Source organism: Mus caroli, chromosome 19 (assembly GCF_900094665.2).
Source record: "Mus caroli chromosome 19, CAROLI_EIJ_v1.1, whole genome shotgun sequence".
NCBI classification, from domain to species: domain Eukaryota; kingdom Metazoa; phylum Chordata; class Mammalia; order Rodentia; family Muridae; genus Mus; species Mus caroli.
The window spans coordinates 4,049,827-4,067,856 of record NC_034588.1 but is presented as its reverse complement, the minus strand read 5'-3'; the positions used below and the strand labels follow the sequence as shown (position 1 = coordinate 4,067,856).

At 46.8% G+C, this 18,030-nt stretch overlaps 1 protein-coding gene across 2 annotated transcripts in view; it reads left to right on the top strand.

Annotated features, from left to right (window-relative positions):
• The first annotated feature begins 248 nt into the window (after positions 1-248).
• Positions 249-18,030, top strand: part of Spindoc (spindlin interactor and repressor of chromatin binding) — a 26,981-nt gene continuing 9,199 nt past the window's right edge. For both annotated transcript variants that reach the window (XM_021151869.2, XM_021151870.2), the window contains exons 1-5: positions 249-1,131; positions 9,045-9,374; positions 9,451-9,600; positions 9,749-9,874; positions 10,042-10,239. In XM_021151869.2, coding sequence (XP_021007528.1) covers positions 1,002-1,131; positions 9,045-9,374; positions 9,451-9,600; positions 9,749-9,874; positions 10,042-10,239 — 934 coding nt within the window. In that variant the 5' untranslated portion in view covers positions 249-1,001. The remainder of the gene's footprint in view (positions 1,132-9,044; positions 9,375-9,450; positions 9,601-9,748; positions 9,875-10,041; positions 10,240-18,030) is intronic.

Genomic DNA, 18,030 nt, shown 5'->3' with positions numbered 1-18,030 from the left:
CTTAAAATCAGAATTTTGAGTGCCAGACATTTTTTGCCGTTTCTCAGCTGAAATCTAGTGTGTCTGGTGTGTGTATGTGTGTGGGGAGGGTATGTTATGCAGAAGTGTAAGTGCCCATTGTGACAGCCTTCACTCAAGCACGAATGCCAGGCAGCAGCGCCATAGCAACCGGATCCCGGTCTTGGAGGCTCTCGGTGGATTTACTGTGTCCTGGGAAAAGGCAACACTCTCTGGACTCAGGGTTTTTTTTTTGTTGTTTTTTTAAATGTAAATGATATCCATCGGGAAGCGGTTTACACACGCCCAACACGCCACTCTTGTCCTCTTCATCTTCTAGAATCTTTGTTTAGGAGGATCCAAAGTGATTTTTATTTTTCCCCCTAAAGCGTATGTGCTAGTAGAAAGGAACGAGGCCCAAAGAAATTAGAAGAGATGTCTCCACACTTCTGAGCCTATGTATCCTTCACACATCCCCACCGGTCTTTTCTCGTCTGTGTTGCCTCCCAGGCGGCTAGTCAGGGGAAAGCCAAGAAGTAAGATGCCGAGCTCCTTTCCTCCAGCCATTGGTGGGGCTGCCCTACCGGGTCTCCAAGGCTGCCGGCGCCGCTCCCAGGAAAACTCCAAGCTTCGCCGCGGAGCAAACCGGCCAGAGACAACGCGCTGCACAGGGTTCTGGCCCAGACCTGTGGCTGGGGCGGGGCTAGGGGGCGTGTCCTCACGTGATTGGCCAGCCTGGTCTGGAGGCGGGACTGCCGGACGGACGCTGACAATGAGCCTCCATAAAAGGGAGCGGCGGGGTTGGGGGCCCCGGATCGAACCCTCCCCGCCCGGGGTCGTGACGCGTTGAAGCCCGTGGCTGGCGGGGCGGCCGGGCGAGCGGCGGGTGAGCTAGGCGAGCCGCGGGCCCGGCGTGGTCCGGGGCAAGAGGCGGCCGCCACAGGCGACGCGCCGAAGTCTGTGCGAACGTCCTCGGCTATCGGGTCGCCCTTCTTCGCCTCGCCATGGCCCTGAAAGCCAAGGGCGCCGCGGCTCTGGATTGCTTCGAGGTGACGCTCAAGTGTGAGGAAGGGGAGGATGACGACGAGGCCGTGGTGGTGGCCGTGATCCCGCGGCCCGAGCCGATGCTCCGAGGTGAGGGGGGGGGGAACCTCACTTCCGCTTGGTGGTCGGAGACTAGATCTCCAGGTCCCGGTCCCCGGTCCCCAGGCGCTTCCCTGGACCGGCATCTGCAGCCCCAGAGGGCCCTTCCCTGTCCGGTCCGCGGCTAGGGCGCCCTCGCTCCTCCCCCACCGGGTTTGGAATCCCAGGCCCCTCGGAGCCCCCCCTTCCTCCGCCGCCCCTCCCCCGCTCAGGGTCTAGAGACTTCCATCCACACCGAAGGAGCGGTTCAGGTCTTCCGGTTCCCTGCGCCCCCTCGGGCCCAGAGTAGAGGCCGGATTCCCAGTACAGTGGTTTGTGCCCGGCTGTTGTCTCCCGGTTCCGGTCTGTTTCTTAGGCCGAGGGGCGACCAGGCCTCTAGGCCCCAGGCTAGTCCCCCGTAGTGATAACGGAGGTGAAGGCCGGCGCGGCTAGCGACCTCCAGAGAGGGGAAATAAGAGCCCAGTAAGTAGAAGCCTCCTCCCGTCCTCAATCCACTAGGCCTTCTGTTTCAGGAGCCACAGGTGTCAAGTCTAAAAACCCGGCATTTGAATGGAATTGCTAGTAGCACCCCGTTTGAGAAAAGCGGGACTTGCTTGGGGGTGGGTAACAAGCCATGTCATCTACATGGAGATTAGTCACCAAAGGAGGTGTTTGAGGGACAATCTGGGAATACATTGCTCTTCCTTCTTGTCCTCCTTCCCCAGCCTCTCTGGTCCAAAGGAGAAAACAAAGAGCTACCTTTGTGGAAGATAATTAGTCATGAAAAATGCAAATATTTCCTTAGGGTGAAATACCTGTTTCCCTTAAGCATGACAGTACCCAGAATAGATTGAGAACCAAACTGGTCATTGTGTTTCTTTAACTCTTTTTTGGAGATGGGAGGGAAGGTTAGGAAATGGGGGGGGGGGGCACATTTCTCTCACTGTTTGGTGCATCACACAGGTTATTTTTTACTTGAGCTGGTTTATAGAGTGCTTAACCAGGATGGCTTCATCACTGTGAGAGGGAAGTAGACATCTACAGAGGTTCATTCTTCAGCTTTAGTGGGCAGCTATATGCCAAGCATATAGCTTCAGGCAGAGCTGGGAGTGGTAACAGTGGGGACCAGGGTAAGTGAAACCCTGCTCTTAAGTGTGCATCCAGTTTTAGCCAGCAGGTAAATATCAAATAGTATGTTAGGTGGCAATGAGTTCTCTTTGTTGTGTGTGTCTGTTTCTGTTTGTCAGTTACGGCAAGTATGAAGAGATCAGGACAACTTTTGGGAGTCAGTTCTCACAGCACTGTGGGACTGAATTTGGCTCATCAGGTTTGGCAGTAAGAGCTCTTACTAGCCCAGCCTTCTCCCTGCCCCAGCAAATCAGTTCTTTTAGAGACTACAGAATGGGGATAAAGAGAAATGAGAGGCTAGTTAGAATTTGTTTCTCTTATTAGGAAAAGTGTCTCTAGTAAGAATGAAAGAGAACTTAGAAGACCAAGTGGAAAGATTTTAGAGGCCTCTTGGCTTAGCGCAAGGTTCTAAGAAGATCTAGAGTATGAGAAAGTGGATGAGTTCAAAGTATTATTATTTGGGCTCAGCCCAGTGGTGCACATCTTTAATTCTGTCACTCAGGAGGCAGAGGCAGGCGGACTTGGGAGTTTCAGGTCATCATAGTCTATATAGTTGCGGGCCAACCAGAGCTAGTGAGATAGTGTTTTGGTTTGGTTTGGTTTGGTTTGGTTTGGTTTGGTTTTTTCGAGACAGGGTTTCTCTGTATAGTCCTGGCTGTCCTGGAACTCACTCTGTAGACCAGGCTGGANTCGAACTCAGAAATACGCCTGCCTCTGCCTCCCAAGTGCTAGGACTAAAGGCGTGTGCCACCACCGCCGACAAGATAGTGTTTTTTTTTCTTTTTTAAAGATTTATTTATTGATTATATGTAAGTACACTGTAGCTGTCTTCAGACACTCCAGAGAGGGAGTCAGATCTCATTACAGATGGTTGTGAGCCACCATGTGGTTGCTGGGATTTGAACTCCGGACCTTCAGAAGAGCAGTCAAGTGCTCTTAACCGCTGAGCCATTCTCACCAGCCCCATAGTGTTTTTAAAAGAAAAAATAAGGTGTTGGTTTTTTTTCTTTTGTTTTGTCTTAGTTACTTTTCTATTGTGACAAACCCTAGACCAATGCAAAGTATAAACAAAAGGTGTTTGTGGGACTTCCTGGCATACACCTTTAAATCTTAGCATTTGAGGCCCAGGGACAGCCAGGGTTACATAGGAAAACCCAGTCTCAAAACACCAAAACTATAGTTTTGTTTTTTTTTAAAGTTGAGTGTTTAGGGTTAGAGTCCATGACCATAATAACTAAAAGCATGGCAGCAGGCAGGCATAGTTCTGGGGCAGTAGCTGAGAGCTTAACCTGTTCCACAAGCACAAGGCAGAGAGAGAACAGGTGGTAACTGGGGGAGGCAGAGAGAAAGAGCATATGTACTAACTGGGAATGGCATTCGGCATTTAAAAGCTCAAAGCCTAGAGATCCACCACCTCTGACAAACCACACCTTCTAATTCTCAAACAGTTCCACTATCCATGGACCAAGCATTCATGAGTATGAGTCTTTTGGAGGCCATTGTCACTCAAACTGTCAGTCTTGTTACTTGAAAGTAGAAGGATTAAGTCCCAGTTTACTGAGACAGACTGCTGCGGTGTAGATTGGGAATAGGCTTTGAATATTGTTAAATTCAACGTCTCTTATAGACTCTAGGAGCATGATTAGGTAGGTAGTTGGATATCTACATCTAGAATTCTCTTGGGTGTCTTGCCTGGGTATAAATATGAGTTGCCAGGCCTGATAAGCTTATCAGGCTTGTAATTTGAGTTACTCAGGAGGCTGATGCAGGAGGATCACAAATTCTCAGCCAGCCTGGATAGTAGATCTTGTCTCAGAGTAAAAAAGATAGCTAGAAATAGAGTTCATTGGTGAATACTCAGCTAGCTACCAAGTACAAGTGTATGGCCCTTCAGTCAGTCCCACTACTGCTGAAGGAAAGTATGGGAGCTGTCAGAAGGCAGCAGGTGAGAATTACCCGAAGGAGGAGGCGAAAGGGATCAAAGAGCTGAGGTCAGTCCCTTGTCATTGATGTCTAGTGCTGTTAGTGCTTGAGATTTAGACACAAACAGATACCTGTTGAGGGCCTATACTGTGCTGTGGAGGAAACATGGCACAGAGGGGAATGAGATGGCCAGCTTCTGTGGGGAGTTGAGGAAATAGTCTTCAGTGTGATTTTCCGAAGGGAAGGGAAAAGACCCAGGTAGGTGACAAGAGGAGGAACAGAAAGAGAACCAAAGGCATGTAGTTTCCTGAATGCTTTTGAGTAGCAGAAGTCAAGATTGAAAGGTTCCTGTGAGGAAGAAGTGCTGGCTGGGCTGGTTGACCGTCATGAGCCCTGGTTTAGGAGAATTAAGGGAAGAAGACCAATTGAAACTAGGGGTCCGGTCATAAAGAACCTAGACAGTTCCAGAAGTGCCCTCTTCCTAGGTCCCAGTTGGCAGAGGAGGAGTTCTAGTACTCGCAGTCACAGTCACAGACAGAAGAGCACCAGACGCCTCTGCATTGAGCAGTTCTGCTCCGAGGGAACTTTTCTCACCTCAGAGATCTGGGAACACAAGCCACAGGGGCATGGCCATCGTTGCACATACTTCAGGAGCACCCTAGAAAAGGAAGGCTTTTCCTTGGAAGAGACAGGCTGACCTTTGGCAGGACAGCCATTTTCTGCATGCCAGGTCTTTGGTAACAGTACGATGATTGTCTTAGTTAGGATTTGACTTCTGTGAGCAGAAACCAGGACCAGGACAGTTTGTAGACATTTAATAGTGACTGGCTTGCAGGTTCAGAGGTTCAGTCCATTATCATCAAGGTGGAAACATGGCAGCGGCCAGGCAGGCAAGCTGCAGGCAGAGCTCAGGCTACTAGGAGAAGACTAGCTTCCAGGCAGCTAGGATGAGGCTATTAAAGCCCACTCCCACAGTGACACACCTGTTCCAACCAGGCCACACCTCCTAATAGTGCCACTTCCTGGGCCAAGCAAATACAAACCACCCCATTGATCAACTTTAGTATTTTATTCTTTTCTAAAGATTTATTTATGTATAAGAGTACACTGTAGCTGTCTTCAGACACACCAGAAGAGGGCATCAGATCTCATTACAGATGGTTGTGAGTCACCATGTGGTTGCTGGGAACTGAACTCAGGACCTCTGGAAGAGCAGTCAGTGCTCTTAACCACTGAGCCATCTCTCCAGCCCAAACTTAGTATTTTCACTCCCAAAAGAATATATACTATATTAACCGGATGTGGTGGCACACGCCTTTAATCCCAGCACTCTGGAGGCAGAGGCAGGTAGATTTCTGAGTTTGAGGCCAGCCTGGTCTACAAAGTGAGTTCCAGGACAGCCAGGGCTATACAGAGAAGCCCTGTCTCGAAAAACCAAAAAAAAAAAAAAAAAGAATATCTACATTGTGGTTAATCTTGGTTGCCATCTGGGAAGGTGGAGCCTCATTCAGAGAGTTCCCTCAGTCAGATTACCCTGTGGGTCTACCATAGAGCATTTTCTCAATTGCTTATTGGGCCAGACTGTGTATAGAAAGGTAGCTAAAGGAACTTGGGAGAAAACTAGTAAGCCCCTTTTCTTTCTCTGGTTTCTGCTTCAAGCTTTGCCTTGGTGTCCCTAGATGATGAATTAACGTTTAAGTAAACCCTTTCTTTTCTTAGTTATGGCTACTGTTGCTGTGATGACCATGACCGAAAGCAACATGGGGAAATATAAAAGTAACTTATTTTCTCAGATGAAGGGATGAGATGGGAGCTGCACCCAAGTTGTGCAAATAGACAGCTTGGACTGAGCCCAGAGCGTTTCTTTCTCTGTTGTTTATCCATAGGCTTAGGCCTGGAAGCTTCTGGCCTCCATACAATCTAATCTAGGCCTAGACTGTCTCAGCCTCTGAGGCTGACTCACCAGATGTAACTGTCATCTTGGAGGCTTACTGATGAATAAACTCACCCTTTCTAGCTCTTTCTTAACTCTGGTTGGCTGGTTCAACCCAGCTCCTCTAGCCTGGATTCCCCCAAGCTGACCAATTCAAAAGGCTTCTTTCAGCTTCTGGATTGCTCTGCTTAGCCTCAAACTAACTCTGGCAATCTGTTCTAATCTTCTGGCTTCTGGCTCCTTTTCATTCTGTAACTTATCTTGGTAAAACTTTTCTCATTCTCTCTCTCTCTCTCTCTCTCTCTCTCTCTCTCTCTCTCTCTCTCTCTGTGTGTGCATGCTGTTCTCTTACATTCTCTCCTTTCTATTTGTGGAGCATATCCTATCTCTGACTCGTTTTATCACATCTTTCTCTGATTTGTCACTTTTTGTGCCCCTCAATTAGAGGTCACTTTCAAAAATGGCAGTTTCCTTCAAATTAATTTACACTGTTTGGGATTAAAGGTACATATTAAGGATGTGTCTGTATTCTAATCTGAGGGATTAAAGGTGTGTCTTTCCAGCCAAATCCAAGTTGCTGGATTAAAATTTCTCTGTAACTTCTTCCCCCTTTCTGGTTAAGGTAAAAATTACACACAGTTTAACTTTCACAACAGAAATAGTTATCGGTCACACAGACTTAACAGTCTGCATGTCCTTGTGAAGCTCTGTGATGTGATGTTCCTTCCTCACTCTGTAGCCCTCACTCTGTAGTTCTTCAGCAAATGTCCGTTGCACGTCAGAGTTTCTCAGTCTACTACTGAACTGAGGATCTGTCTTTTTTCAGCGAGTTTGTTGAACTGTTCTCATGCAGGGTGAATCAGCTTCCTGTGTTGTCTCTGTTGCTGTCTTTCTGCAACTCTCTTTCCTGAGTCCTGCCTTTCATGTGAGAGCTGATTTTATTCAGATCATATCTTTATCAATTTTGATAAAATCCATAGTCTTTCACCTGTGGAAACACAGACAAAACCTCTTCCCCAATGCAGCACATTCCCTGACTTCCATTCTGATGTTAAAACACCTTTAAAGTATGTATACAGGTTGATCTAATTCAGCAGTTTGTTTGCTTTTTTCATTAATATGGGGAAGAAAGAATTTATTTTATTCACAGTTCCATTTACTTTTCAAAAGAAGTGAGGGCAGGAACCTGGAAGTAGGAGCTGCTGTAGATGGCCTGGTGCTGCTTACTGCCTTGCTCTCATGTTTGTTTAATCTGCTTTCTTATAGAAGCAGGACCACCAACCCAGGAATGGCTCCACCCATAATGGCCTGGGCCTTTCCACATCAATCACTAATTAAGGAAATGTTCTATAGGTGTGGGCAGTCTGGTCATAGGAAGCACTTTCTCCGTTGAGACTCCCATTAATTATGGCTGTGTCAAGTTGACAAAAACAAGTCAACATACTCCCCTAGTTGCTTTTGGTTATGTTGATCACAGCAGCAGAACCAAGCTTGGGCAGACATTGGTACCAGGGAAATTTGATATGGCTGTGTGTAGTGGATCTGTAGAGGTTTGCTGGGAGGATGGTGGAAGCCTTTAGGACTTAGCCAGGAAGTGCTCAGGGTTTAAGCTGTAGTAGAAGCTTAAAAGATAAGAATGTTAAGAGAAGCACCTGGCATGGGGGTGGGGGTACAGGAATTTGGGAGGAAGGGGAGGGGAAGATTTGTAGGGACAACAAAGGCTCTCAGGGAAGCCCTGTCTCAGGAGGGAAAAGTGAGAAATAGAGCCGACCAAGGGTTGGTGTGTGAGCGTCTGACAGAAGCAAAGGATCCTATCAGGGCTGTTGGTGGCATATATTTAAATTTTAAGACTCTGCAAGTTGGTGGGTTGGAAAGATGGTTCAGTAGTTAAGAGCACATGGCCACTGACAACTGTCTGTAATTCCAGCTCCTGAGGACTTGACGCCTTCATGCAAGAGCATGTACATGCAGGCAAAACACTAATGCACATGAAACAAAAATTAGTAAAAAAAGAAAAAAAAACAAGTGAAACCTTGCTTTATTGGAAGAATGGATGCTTGTGAGCTGGTGTTAAAAGGACAGCAGCACTTATTACAAGATACCATAGCATCATTGAGATAAAATTTTCTGAAAAGTATTTTCTTAGGGTCAGCACACAAGCTGGTGGTCCAGAGGGAACCAAGGCTGCATCTCAAACTGGAAACTAAAAGGGAGAGGGTGTGTAAAAGTCATCCCCCCATGGTTCTGATTTCAAGGCCATCCTAGGTAACTATGCATGACCTTAAGTTCGAGCCTCTGAGTCCATGTAAGGGTGGATGAATGGAACTTCATCCTACAGCACTGTCCTCTGCCTTCCACTACACTCCTTGGCACATGTGTCATGTCTCCATCCTCCTCCCTACATTATACATCCACTAGTTAATACTTGAAAGGGGGGGCAGTTAAAGTTATGTCTCAGTTGGTAGAGTGTAGCATATATGAAGCCCTGGGTTTGATTCCTATCACCTCAAATGCCAGGCATGGTGGAAGCAAGAGGATTAGGAATTTAAAATTGACCTTCACTACATAGTAACTTTAAGGCTAGACTACTTGAGACTGAAGTATGTACATTGGGCATACTACAGATCGGATGTGGGCAGAGTTGATGCTTAGGTGAGGAAATCTACAAGAAGCCTCACAGGAATGATATCTGCCAGATGATCAAAGGCAGGCATACGATACCTTTCAGCTCTGGAAGCGGGGGTGGGGGGGATGGGGGGTGGGTGGGACCATGACTAGATGAGAAGTAAAGGGGTGAACGTGCAGTATCAGGCACCCTAGCTGTGTGCCTCATGCTGCTTGGCTAGGATCTGATGGGGGGTTGGAACATTGCACAGGAGTCACCCTTCCCACACAGCATCACCAGCCCTGGCATCTTCACAGCACATTCCCCTTTCTGCAGTAACCCAACAGGAAAAGACGCCGCCACCTCGGCCTAACCTGCTGGAAGCAGGTGTTGAAGGCTGTGAGGAGCTCAAGCAGCAAGTGTCATGGGAGCAGGAGTTCCTGGTGGGGAACAGCCCAGGAGGCAGTGGACGGGCGCTGTGCATGGTGTGTGGGGCCGAGATCCGGTCCCCATCAGCAGACACTGCTCGCGCACACATCCTGGAGCAGCATCCTCATACCCTGGACCTGAGCCCCTCTGAGAAGAGCAACATCTTAGAAGCCTGGAGTGAAGGGGTTGCCCTTCTGCAAGACATCCAAGCTGACCAGCCATCCCTGCCCAGCCTAGGTAGTAAGGGTGAGGGCTGAGGGAGAAGTGGGGCCTGTGGGGGCCCTCGAGCTCAGTGGGCTTTTGCCCCCCTCAGAGTCAGGCCAGGATGGCCAGCCAGATCCCATCTCCAACCCGGATCCTGTCAGGATGCCAGCAGAGATCGTGGTCCTCTTGGATTCCGAGGACAACCCATCCCTTCCTAAGAGGCTCCGGCCCAGAGGACTCCGCCCCCTTGAGCTGCCCGGTCAGTCAACAGGGAAGCTTTGGCTTAGTGGGACATCCTGTGCTAAGGGGCTGGGGTGGGCAGGTGTTATCAGGAACCTGAGGTTAAAGAGTAAACCTCAGGTAAAGAGTGAGTGGCCTGAAAGTACTAAAGTTGTTTCCTTTTGCAGTTACCCCTGTCATAGAGCAAGGGAATAAAAAGCCCCGTGGTCAGAGATGGAAAGAGCCCCCTGAGGATGAACCTGCTAGAAAGAAGAGAAGCAGGCATATGACCAAAATCTTGGACCCTGACCCAGGTGAGGGGATTTAGGGGTGCTGAGCCTGGCTGTAACACTGGAGCATGAAGTCCATGAGGAAGTGGACACCAGAGAACCTCTGCATGAGCTCAGCAGAAGCTTAGGGCTTGAGCCTTTGGGGTCTGTCCTCTTCTACTCATACATACTTCTGCGTGGCCTTCTTCCAGACCCCCCCTCTCCTGAGTCACCCACAGAAACGTTCGCAGCACCAGCTGAAGTCCGACACTTCACTGATGGCAGTTTCCCTCCTGGCTTCGTCCTCCAGCTCTTCTCCCACACACAGCTCAGGACCACCGACTCTAAGGACTCTTCTAAAGACAGCAGAGCAGCAGAGGGCCTGCCCCAGCCACAAAGCCCCTCTTCAGGTGAGCCCTGCTGGGAGGGGCTGGGGCTGGCGAGGAAAGCTGAGTCCCTGGATCACAGCCAGAGCCCAGATAGAGGTGCTGGGTGTTTAGGCCTTCAAGAGAAGGCCAAGGACAGGGGTTTGAATGCTGAGGAAGCTGGCCTCTAAGTGGGGCATCTCTTAAGTTTTGCTAGGCCTTCCAACGCTTGGTGCTCAGCTTAGACCATGAGGCTGGAGCTCTGGAAGAACTTCTGTCACCCTGGTGATACAGGGGCCCAAGTTTAAACGGGTGTGGGGACCATGGGCAAGTGATGAACATCAAAAGGATTCTCAATAATACAAGTGAACTTCCATTGACAGCAGCTGTTTGTGGTTATAACCTAGCCTACTGACTGAGAAACGCTTGAATATAATTCATTTGATCCTTATTAAATACCTTGTAAACCAAGCATAACTTGGTTTCTAACACTTGAAAGTCTGAGGCAGGTTTGCCACAGGTTGGAAGTAGCCTAGGTTACAGAGTGAGAACCAATCTTTACAAACCGGAACCCAAAAAAGCTCCTTGCATAAGCTGCACATGGGGAGCGGGGAGATATATGGTCATCAGGTGAAGGTATGGCTGCCAAACTGATGACTTGGCTTCAATCCCCAGACTGGTAGAAGGAGAAAGCAGGCTCCTGAAAGTGTCCCCTGACCTCCACGTGTCCATGGCTCACATGCTTCCCCTCCCCAACTAAACTAACACAAACAAACAAACACACATTTTTATTGTTATTAATTTTTTTTTTGGTGTTTTGAGACAGGATCTCACTATGTAGCTTTGACTGTCCTGAAACTCATGATGTAGACAGAGCTGGCTTCAGTCCACTTGAGACCTCCCTGCCTCTGCCTAGGTGCTAGGATTAAAGGCATTCGCTACCCTGGCCAGCTCTGTTTGTTTTTGTTTTTGTGCTAGGATTAAAGGCATTCGCTACCCTGGCCAGCTCTGTTTGTTTTTGTTTTTTGTTTTTTCGAGACAGGGTTTCTCTGTATTACCTTGGTTGTCCTGGAACTCACTCTGTAGACCAGGCTGGCCTCAAACTCAGAAACCCACCTGCCTCTGCCTCCCAAGTGCTGGGATTAAAGGCGTGCACCACCATGCCCGGCTCCTATCCAGCTCTTTAATTTAGTTTTATTTTATAAGCTTTTTAAAAGATTTATTTTATAATCGGGTGGTGGTGGTGCATGCCTTTTATTCCCAGTGTGCATACTGACAAACTCCTGTGTACTTTTAAACACTGAGCCATCTCCACAGCTCCAGGGTGTTTCTGCTAACTTACAGTCCTGTACCATAATGGGAAAATCAAGACTGCCATGCCCTCCAGGGAGCAGAGGCTAAGGCTGGATCTTCCCCTTGTCATGTTGAATTCAGATTACATCATCTCAGGACAAGCAACTTGTGAATGAAGGATTGGTTGTTGCCGGGGAATGCTTAGACCTTTGTCCCATAAAGTTAGAAATGGTTCATTAATGTGCTTTTGGTGCTGGGGTAAGTAAACCAGCTAATAGGCAGCTGTAGGCCTGGCATGGGGCTTGCAAAGAGGAGGTAAGCTTTCAGTATGGAGGCAAGCAAGCATGTCATTTCCCTTGTGCGTAGGGCCCAAAAAGTAGTGCCCACTTTTACTCGTTTGGTCATATCCTTTTTCCTCTTCAGAAGTCTGTAGAGGAGTGCACTATGTGCCTCTGTTTACCTAAATGGTCTTCACTCTTAAGACAGGCCTCACTCATGTACTCCTTCAGTTAGTTACATTGCAGTGTTACTTCCTGGGCAGCCATATCCTCCTTGGACTTGCATGCTTCTGGGCCTTCTTGGTCAACCTGGGGTCTTCTGCCTTCACAGATGAAGGACTCCTTCATCATGAGTCTTGGGGTATCCTGTGCCCAAACTACCTATCTGGGATGGTGAGTTGAAGCAAACTGGGTCAGGGCATCACAGGTGGTGGCAGAGGGAGAGAATGGGACCAAGGAGGTAGCAGTGTGTCCTGGTACTATCATGGTATATGGAACCTTGTCAGAGCAAAGCCTCTGGTGGGTTCTTGTTTTGGGAACCCAGAGGTTTGACAGCTCTAGGGTATTCAGCTTTCATCTAAGTAAAGTTCTGCCCCCACAAAGAAGAAAGGAGTAAAAATCAGAGACACAGAAATGAGAGAAGCTCACTGCTGTCAGCTTTGCTGAACTAATGCGTATGCATATGAAGCTGCCTGGGAAAACTTTCTGGAACTTTCCAAGAACCTTGTTTGCAACATGTGGATAAAGGAATTTACAAAGCAGTAGAGAAAGTAAACTGATGCATCCACAAGTCTTTCCAGGGGAGAAGGGTGGTAAAGGCTTTTTATTACTTGTTGACCCAGTTAGCTTAGAACACATGATGTGTGATTTTCTTTGCTCAGCTCCCCAAGTGCTTAGAATACAATTGTAAGCCACTGTGTGATACCTGGCTTTTGCAGTTTTTTTTTGAAACAGGGTCTTCTATAGCCCAGGCTGGCTTTAAACTATGTAACCAAGGCTGGCATTGAATTCTTGTTCCTCCTGTCTCCAATTTTCAAGTGCTAACTCAGGAAGCTGGTCACCACAGCCACAGGCAAGGTATCTCCAAGCTGAACTGAGCAGGACTGCAGTGAGAGGAAGTGAGGTGCCTGCACTGCCAACATGAGCCTCAGAAGTGCAGTGAGAGGAAGTGAGGTGCCTGCACTGCCAACATGAGCCTCAGAAGTGCAGTGAGAGGAAGTGAGGCGCCTGCACTGCTGACATGAGCCTCAGAAGGTTCTTTGCTTTGGCTCACCTTTATGTCCTCAGCACCTAGATCAGTATGGTGGGTGGGTTTTCTGTTTGTTTGTTTTAAGATTTATTTATTTTATATATGTGAATACACTGTTACTCTCTTCAGACACACCAGAAGAGGGCATCCCTTTGCAGATGGTTGTGAGCCACCATGTGGTTGCTGGGAACTGAACTCAGGACCTCTGGAAAAGCAGTCAGTGCTCTTAACCGCTGAGCCATCTCTCCAGTCCCCAGTATGTTGTCTTTAACAAATTGTTTGATTTTACCAATTCAGACTTGGGAGCCAGTTGCTGGGGTGAAAGCCTGTTAGATGAAATCAGAGAGAGAATGTACATCCCAAAAGGAAAGCTCTCCATCTCCACACTGTTGCAACCCCTCCCCCAAGTAGTGTCCCTCCCTTCTCCTTCCTGTGTGCCTGGGTCCATCCTCCTGACTTCTTACTCTTTGGTAGTTTCCTAGGTTTACTTCCTGCCATGTCACTTGGTTGCTTGCTCCACCTCTTGACCTATGGTTAACTTTATTTAATCTTGTTTACCTTAAACAGAAAGCTTTTGGATTATAGGTTTGTGCTAAGGCTAAGCCACACCACAATTAGACAGGTTGGTTTTTTGTTGTTGTTTGTTTGTTTTGTTGTTTTCTGTAAATAGTCTCAGGGTTCAGAGCATGATTCTGAAACATTCCCCCCTTCTTTGTCTAATAAAAAGGAAAGAATTTAACTTTAGCACAGTAAAACTGTTCATAGTACTGAAGCTAGTTCTGCCAGGCATTTCACAATGTTCAGCTTGATTATATTTGGGAGTCTTAAGATTAAGTATTTTGTATTCAAAAGTTATGTAAAACTTCATGTCAGTGTCCTATGAACTCAGTAGTTTGAATGTCTTGCACATCACAATCTATTAAGTACACAAACATTATTTCTAATTAACCTGTTTCAGACTCCAACCTGCAAGCACATATAGGAAGCTAGATCAAACTTGTAGTGGCCTGCGGCCACTTAAAATGGGTTCCCCTGAAAGGCAGGCTGGGGCTAAAAGAGATCAGACAGTGAGAAAAGAATGAGGCCAAAACAAACCTTTCTGTTCAAAGCCTCCTGAGAGTCTGTGCTTATAAAGAGGGTAGGCCCATCCCCCACCAGCCCATTCTTGGTGCCTGGAGCCAGCCCTTAGGCGAGCTACAGGGTGTGTCTCCGGAATGTCTCTAGGACCTTTCAGCAGGAAGGAGTCTTAGAGAAGAGCAAATAGAGCCATCAAGGTCAGAAGGCTCTACCCTAGGTAATCTCCTTAGTGGCAGCAAGGTCAAAGTCTGGATCAGCCTGCTTCAAGGCTGAGGGAGGCTACAAAACTTATTTCCAGAATAGTGTTCTATGTAACTACTACATAATAATCTTACAGATTTTGAGATAATATTTATACCTACAGAAAAGGTTTTTTTTGTTTGGTTGGTTTTTTTGGAACTTACTCTGTAGACCAGGCTGGCCTGGAACTCAGAAATCCTGCCTCTGCCTCCCAAGTGCACCACCACATCCAGCCAGCTTTAAGTTTTAATTAAACTGGGATGACAGACAGACCAATTACCACTTGGGTCTTCTGAGGGCAGCAGAGATGAGCTGGAGGTAAGCGATCCCACTTGGCCAATTCCCTCTGTCTTGGGACTCACTCTCTGGATGACAGGTTCATTCTTCAGCTGTCTCCCTTGTCCAGTTCCCTCTGTCTTGGGACTCACTCTCTGGATGACAGGTTCATTCTTCAGCTGTCTCCCTTGTCCAGTTCTCTCTGGCTTCCTTAGTTGGATGTGAAAGAACCTAGTGGGGAAACCCCCACTCAATTCCCAATTCAGTGTGCACCCAAGAATCATGAACAGACGACCATCCTGATGTAAAAACATGCGGTAGTTTAATGGCGGAGCTCCGGGTCGAAGTATCTCACGCAGGAGACAGTGGTTTGGACCACGAGGCTTGGAAGCTAGGGTTTTTATAGAAAAGGGGCTGGGGCTGGGGGGAGGAATTGGCTCGGTTTCACATGATTGGTTCATTTAAACATCAGCAGCCTGTTAACATTTAACTTAAGTCAGAAGGGCGGGAGATAGGGAGGCTCTGGGCCAGTCTGGCATGTCACTCTCTTTATCTCTCTTTATCTTTATGGCCAAGCAGCCTCAGGAATGTCTTAACAACGGGCCTGCCTGGGCATGTCCTGGCCTGTTCTGCTATGTTCTCAGCCCCAGGTTTCAAAGCTCACAACCAACTCTTTGGGCTATTTGACATACATTACATGAGTCACAGGTCTCAAGTTTTATTTTCTTTCAGATTTTTTGATTCCCCTGGAAAGATAGAAGCCAAACCCTTCCTCAGCCCTACCTCTTGAGGGTTCCTCTCTTGACTTGGTTACATCTTTCCTGGGGCAGAGTGAGTTTAGGCTATAGTAAAAGTATTACCTTTCCATTCAAATTTTTTAAACTCTTGGAAAATTTGAAACTAAAATACACCTTAGTATGTGTGGATAAGTAAGTCCAAGATTTAAGTATAATTATAGATCAGAAAGGACATTCCCTTAGAATTTCATCCTGTCTATTTTTTTTTAAGGTTTATTATTATATGTAAGTACACTGTAGCTGTCTTCAGAAGAGGGCGTCAGATCTCATTACAGAAGGTTGTGAGCTACCTTGTGGTTGCTGGGACTTAAACTTTGGACCTTTGGAAGAGTGATCAGTGCTCTTAACTGCTGAGCCATCTCTCTAGCCCTTGAAGCTTCCTTTTGTTGTTGTTGTTGGTTTTTTGAGACAGGGTTTCTCTGTGTAGCCCTGGAACTGTCCTGGAACTCACTTGGTAAACTGGGCTGGCCTTGATCTCAGAAATCCGCCTGCCTCTGCCTCCCGAGTGCTGGGATTAAAGGCATGTGCCACCACGCCCGGCTCTCAAACTGCCTTTTTTATGTGCCTGCCTTCCAAGTGTTGGGATTAGGTGTGTGCCTCCTGAGTGCTGGGATTAAAAATGAGTCACTGGGCTGGAGAGATGGCTCAGTGGTTAAGAGCACTGACTGGGGCCGGGTGTGGTGGCGCACGCCTTTAATCCCAGCACTTGGGAGGCAGAGGCAGGCGGATTTCTGAGTTCGAGGCCAGCCTGGTCTACAGAGTGAGTTCCAGGACAGCCAGGACTACACAGAGAAACCCTGTCTCGAAAAACCAAAAAAAAAAAAAAGAAAAAAAAGAGCACTGACTGATCTTCTAGAAGTCCTGAGATCAATTCCCAGCAACCACATGGTGGCTCACAACCATCTGTAATGGGATCTGATGCCTTCTTCTGGTGTGTCTGAAGACAGCAACAATGTACTCACATACATAAAATAACTAAATAAATCTTTAAAAATGGAAAAAAAAAAACATGATGAGTTACTGCCTGGCTATGGATTCCTTACAGTAGTTATTCTGGTTTAATTTGGTTCTCCATTTCCCTTTAGTTTTTAGTGTTACGGGTTTTCAAGTTTTTCAAATGCTTAATCTATTGTTCTTACTGATTTATTCTGGATTTGTTCCCTGACAAATTTTTATATTATAGTCTGATGCCAACTTATTCACTATTTCATTGTTTTCAGCGGTTTTGTTGGTCTTGCCTACATGAGCCAAATAATTTTTTTTAAAGATTTATTTATTTATTATATGTAAGTACACTGTAGCTGTCTTCAGACACACCAGAAGAGGGAGTCAGATCTCATTACGGATGGTTGTGAGCCATCATGTGGTTGCTGGGATTTGAACTCAGGACCTTCAGAAGAGCAGTTGGGTGCTCTTACCTGCTGAGCCATCTCACCAGCCCCAGCTAAATAAAATTTGATGTCTGCTAAGTTTTGCTAGGTTTTGCCAGTTCTGGTCATGCCTCCCATGACCAGATATCTTTGCCATTTATCTTCCAGTTAGTGGTTTTCCATTTTGATGACCATATAGCTAGAGCATCGCACACACACCGTGAATTGAGAAGATATTTTCCTTTTGCTTTCCTAGTTGTTTGTCTCACAGCCAGTAATGCTGCGCTGATTTTGTGGCTCCTTTCTCTGTGTTGGCCCGTCCATCCTCTCATCTATAAGCTGTCTCTTGCCATTGGTCTTCGTTCCATCAGTAGTTGGTGATGATTGTGACCATTCTTTAGGTCCCCACAGTTTGGAAGATAACCTGTTTTGGAGTTTAGGGATGGGGATTATATATTTATTCTCCATATATGGTAAGCACCTCCCGATGGGCAAATGTTGGTGGACTCTTTTTGCTTTATGAAGAGTCCTGGTTGCTAAGTCACTGATAAATATGATATCCATAATTAGGGTAGCATCTGCTTCAATATTGGTCAGGGTTGCATGCGGGGAGATAAGCTCACCAACAGTCACAGAAGCTGCTCTTTAGTTCCTGCGCCCATTGGAAATTAGCTGCTTTTCTGATAACCCTATAGAGGGCTTTTTATAATAATGTGTAAATATGGTATGTGATTTCTCTACTGTGCAAATTACCAATTAGGAGCTGAAGCTGAGCTTTGTCCCTGGGTGGCAGGATTAAAGGCGTGTGCTGTCGTCCTCCTCACTATAACTCTTAGAGTGTAGAAAATAACTAATTTCTTGAGATCCACCACTCTGCTGGCTTTGTAGGCATGGGCTAACACAGCCTCACTGAAATATTTTATCCTAGCCTCAAATCACTCCAACTCTTAGAGATTTAGAAACCAAATGTGGCCAGGCGTGGTGGTACATGCCTTTAATCGAGGCCAGCCTGGTCTACAAAATGAGTTCCAGGACAGCCAGGGCTACACAGAGAAACCCTGTCTCGGAAAAAAAAAAAAAAAAGCCAAATGTGAACTGTAGTGAAACCCTTTGAATTTACTTAAAACATTTTAAATCCCTTTACTGTGTTTTTAATACCAAACAACAAAATGATCCTTTTTATTTAAAAAGAAAACTCAAGAGTTAATGTCCAAGATGATGTATCTACAGTCTTAACATTCGAACATGAAATTAAA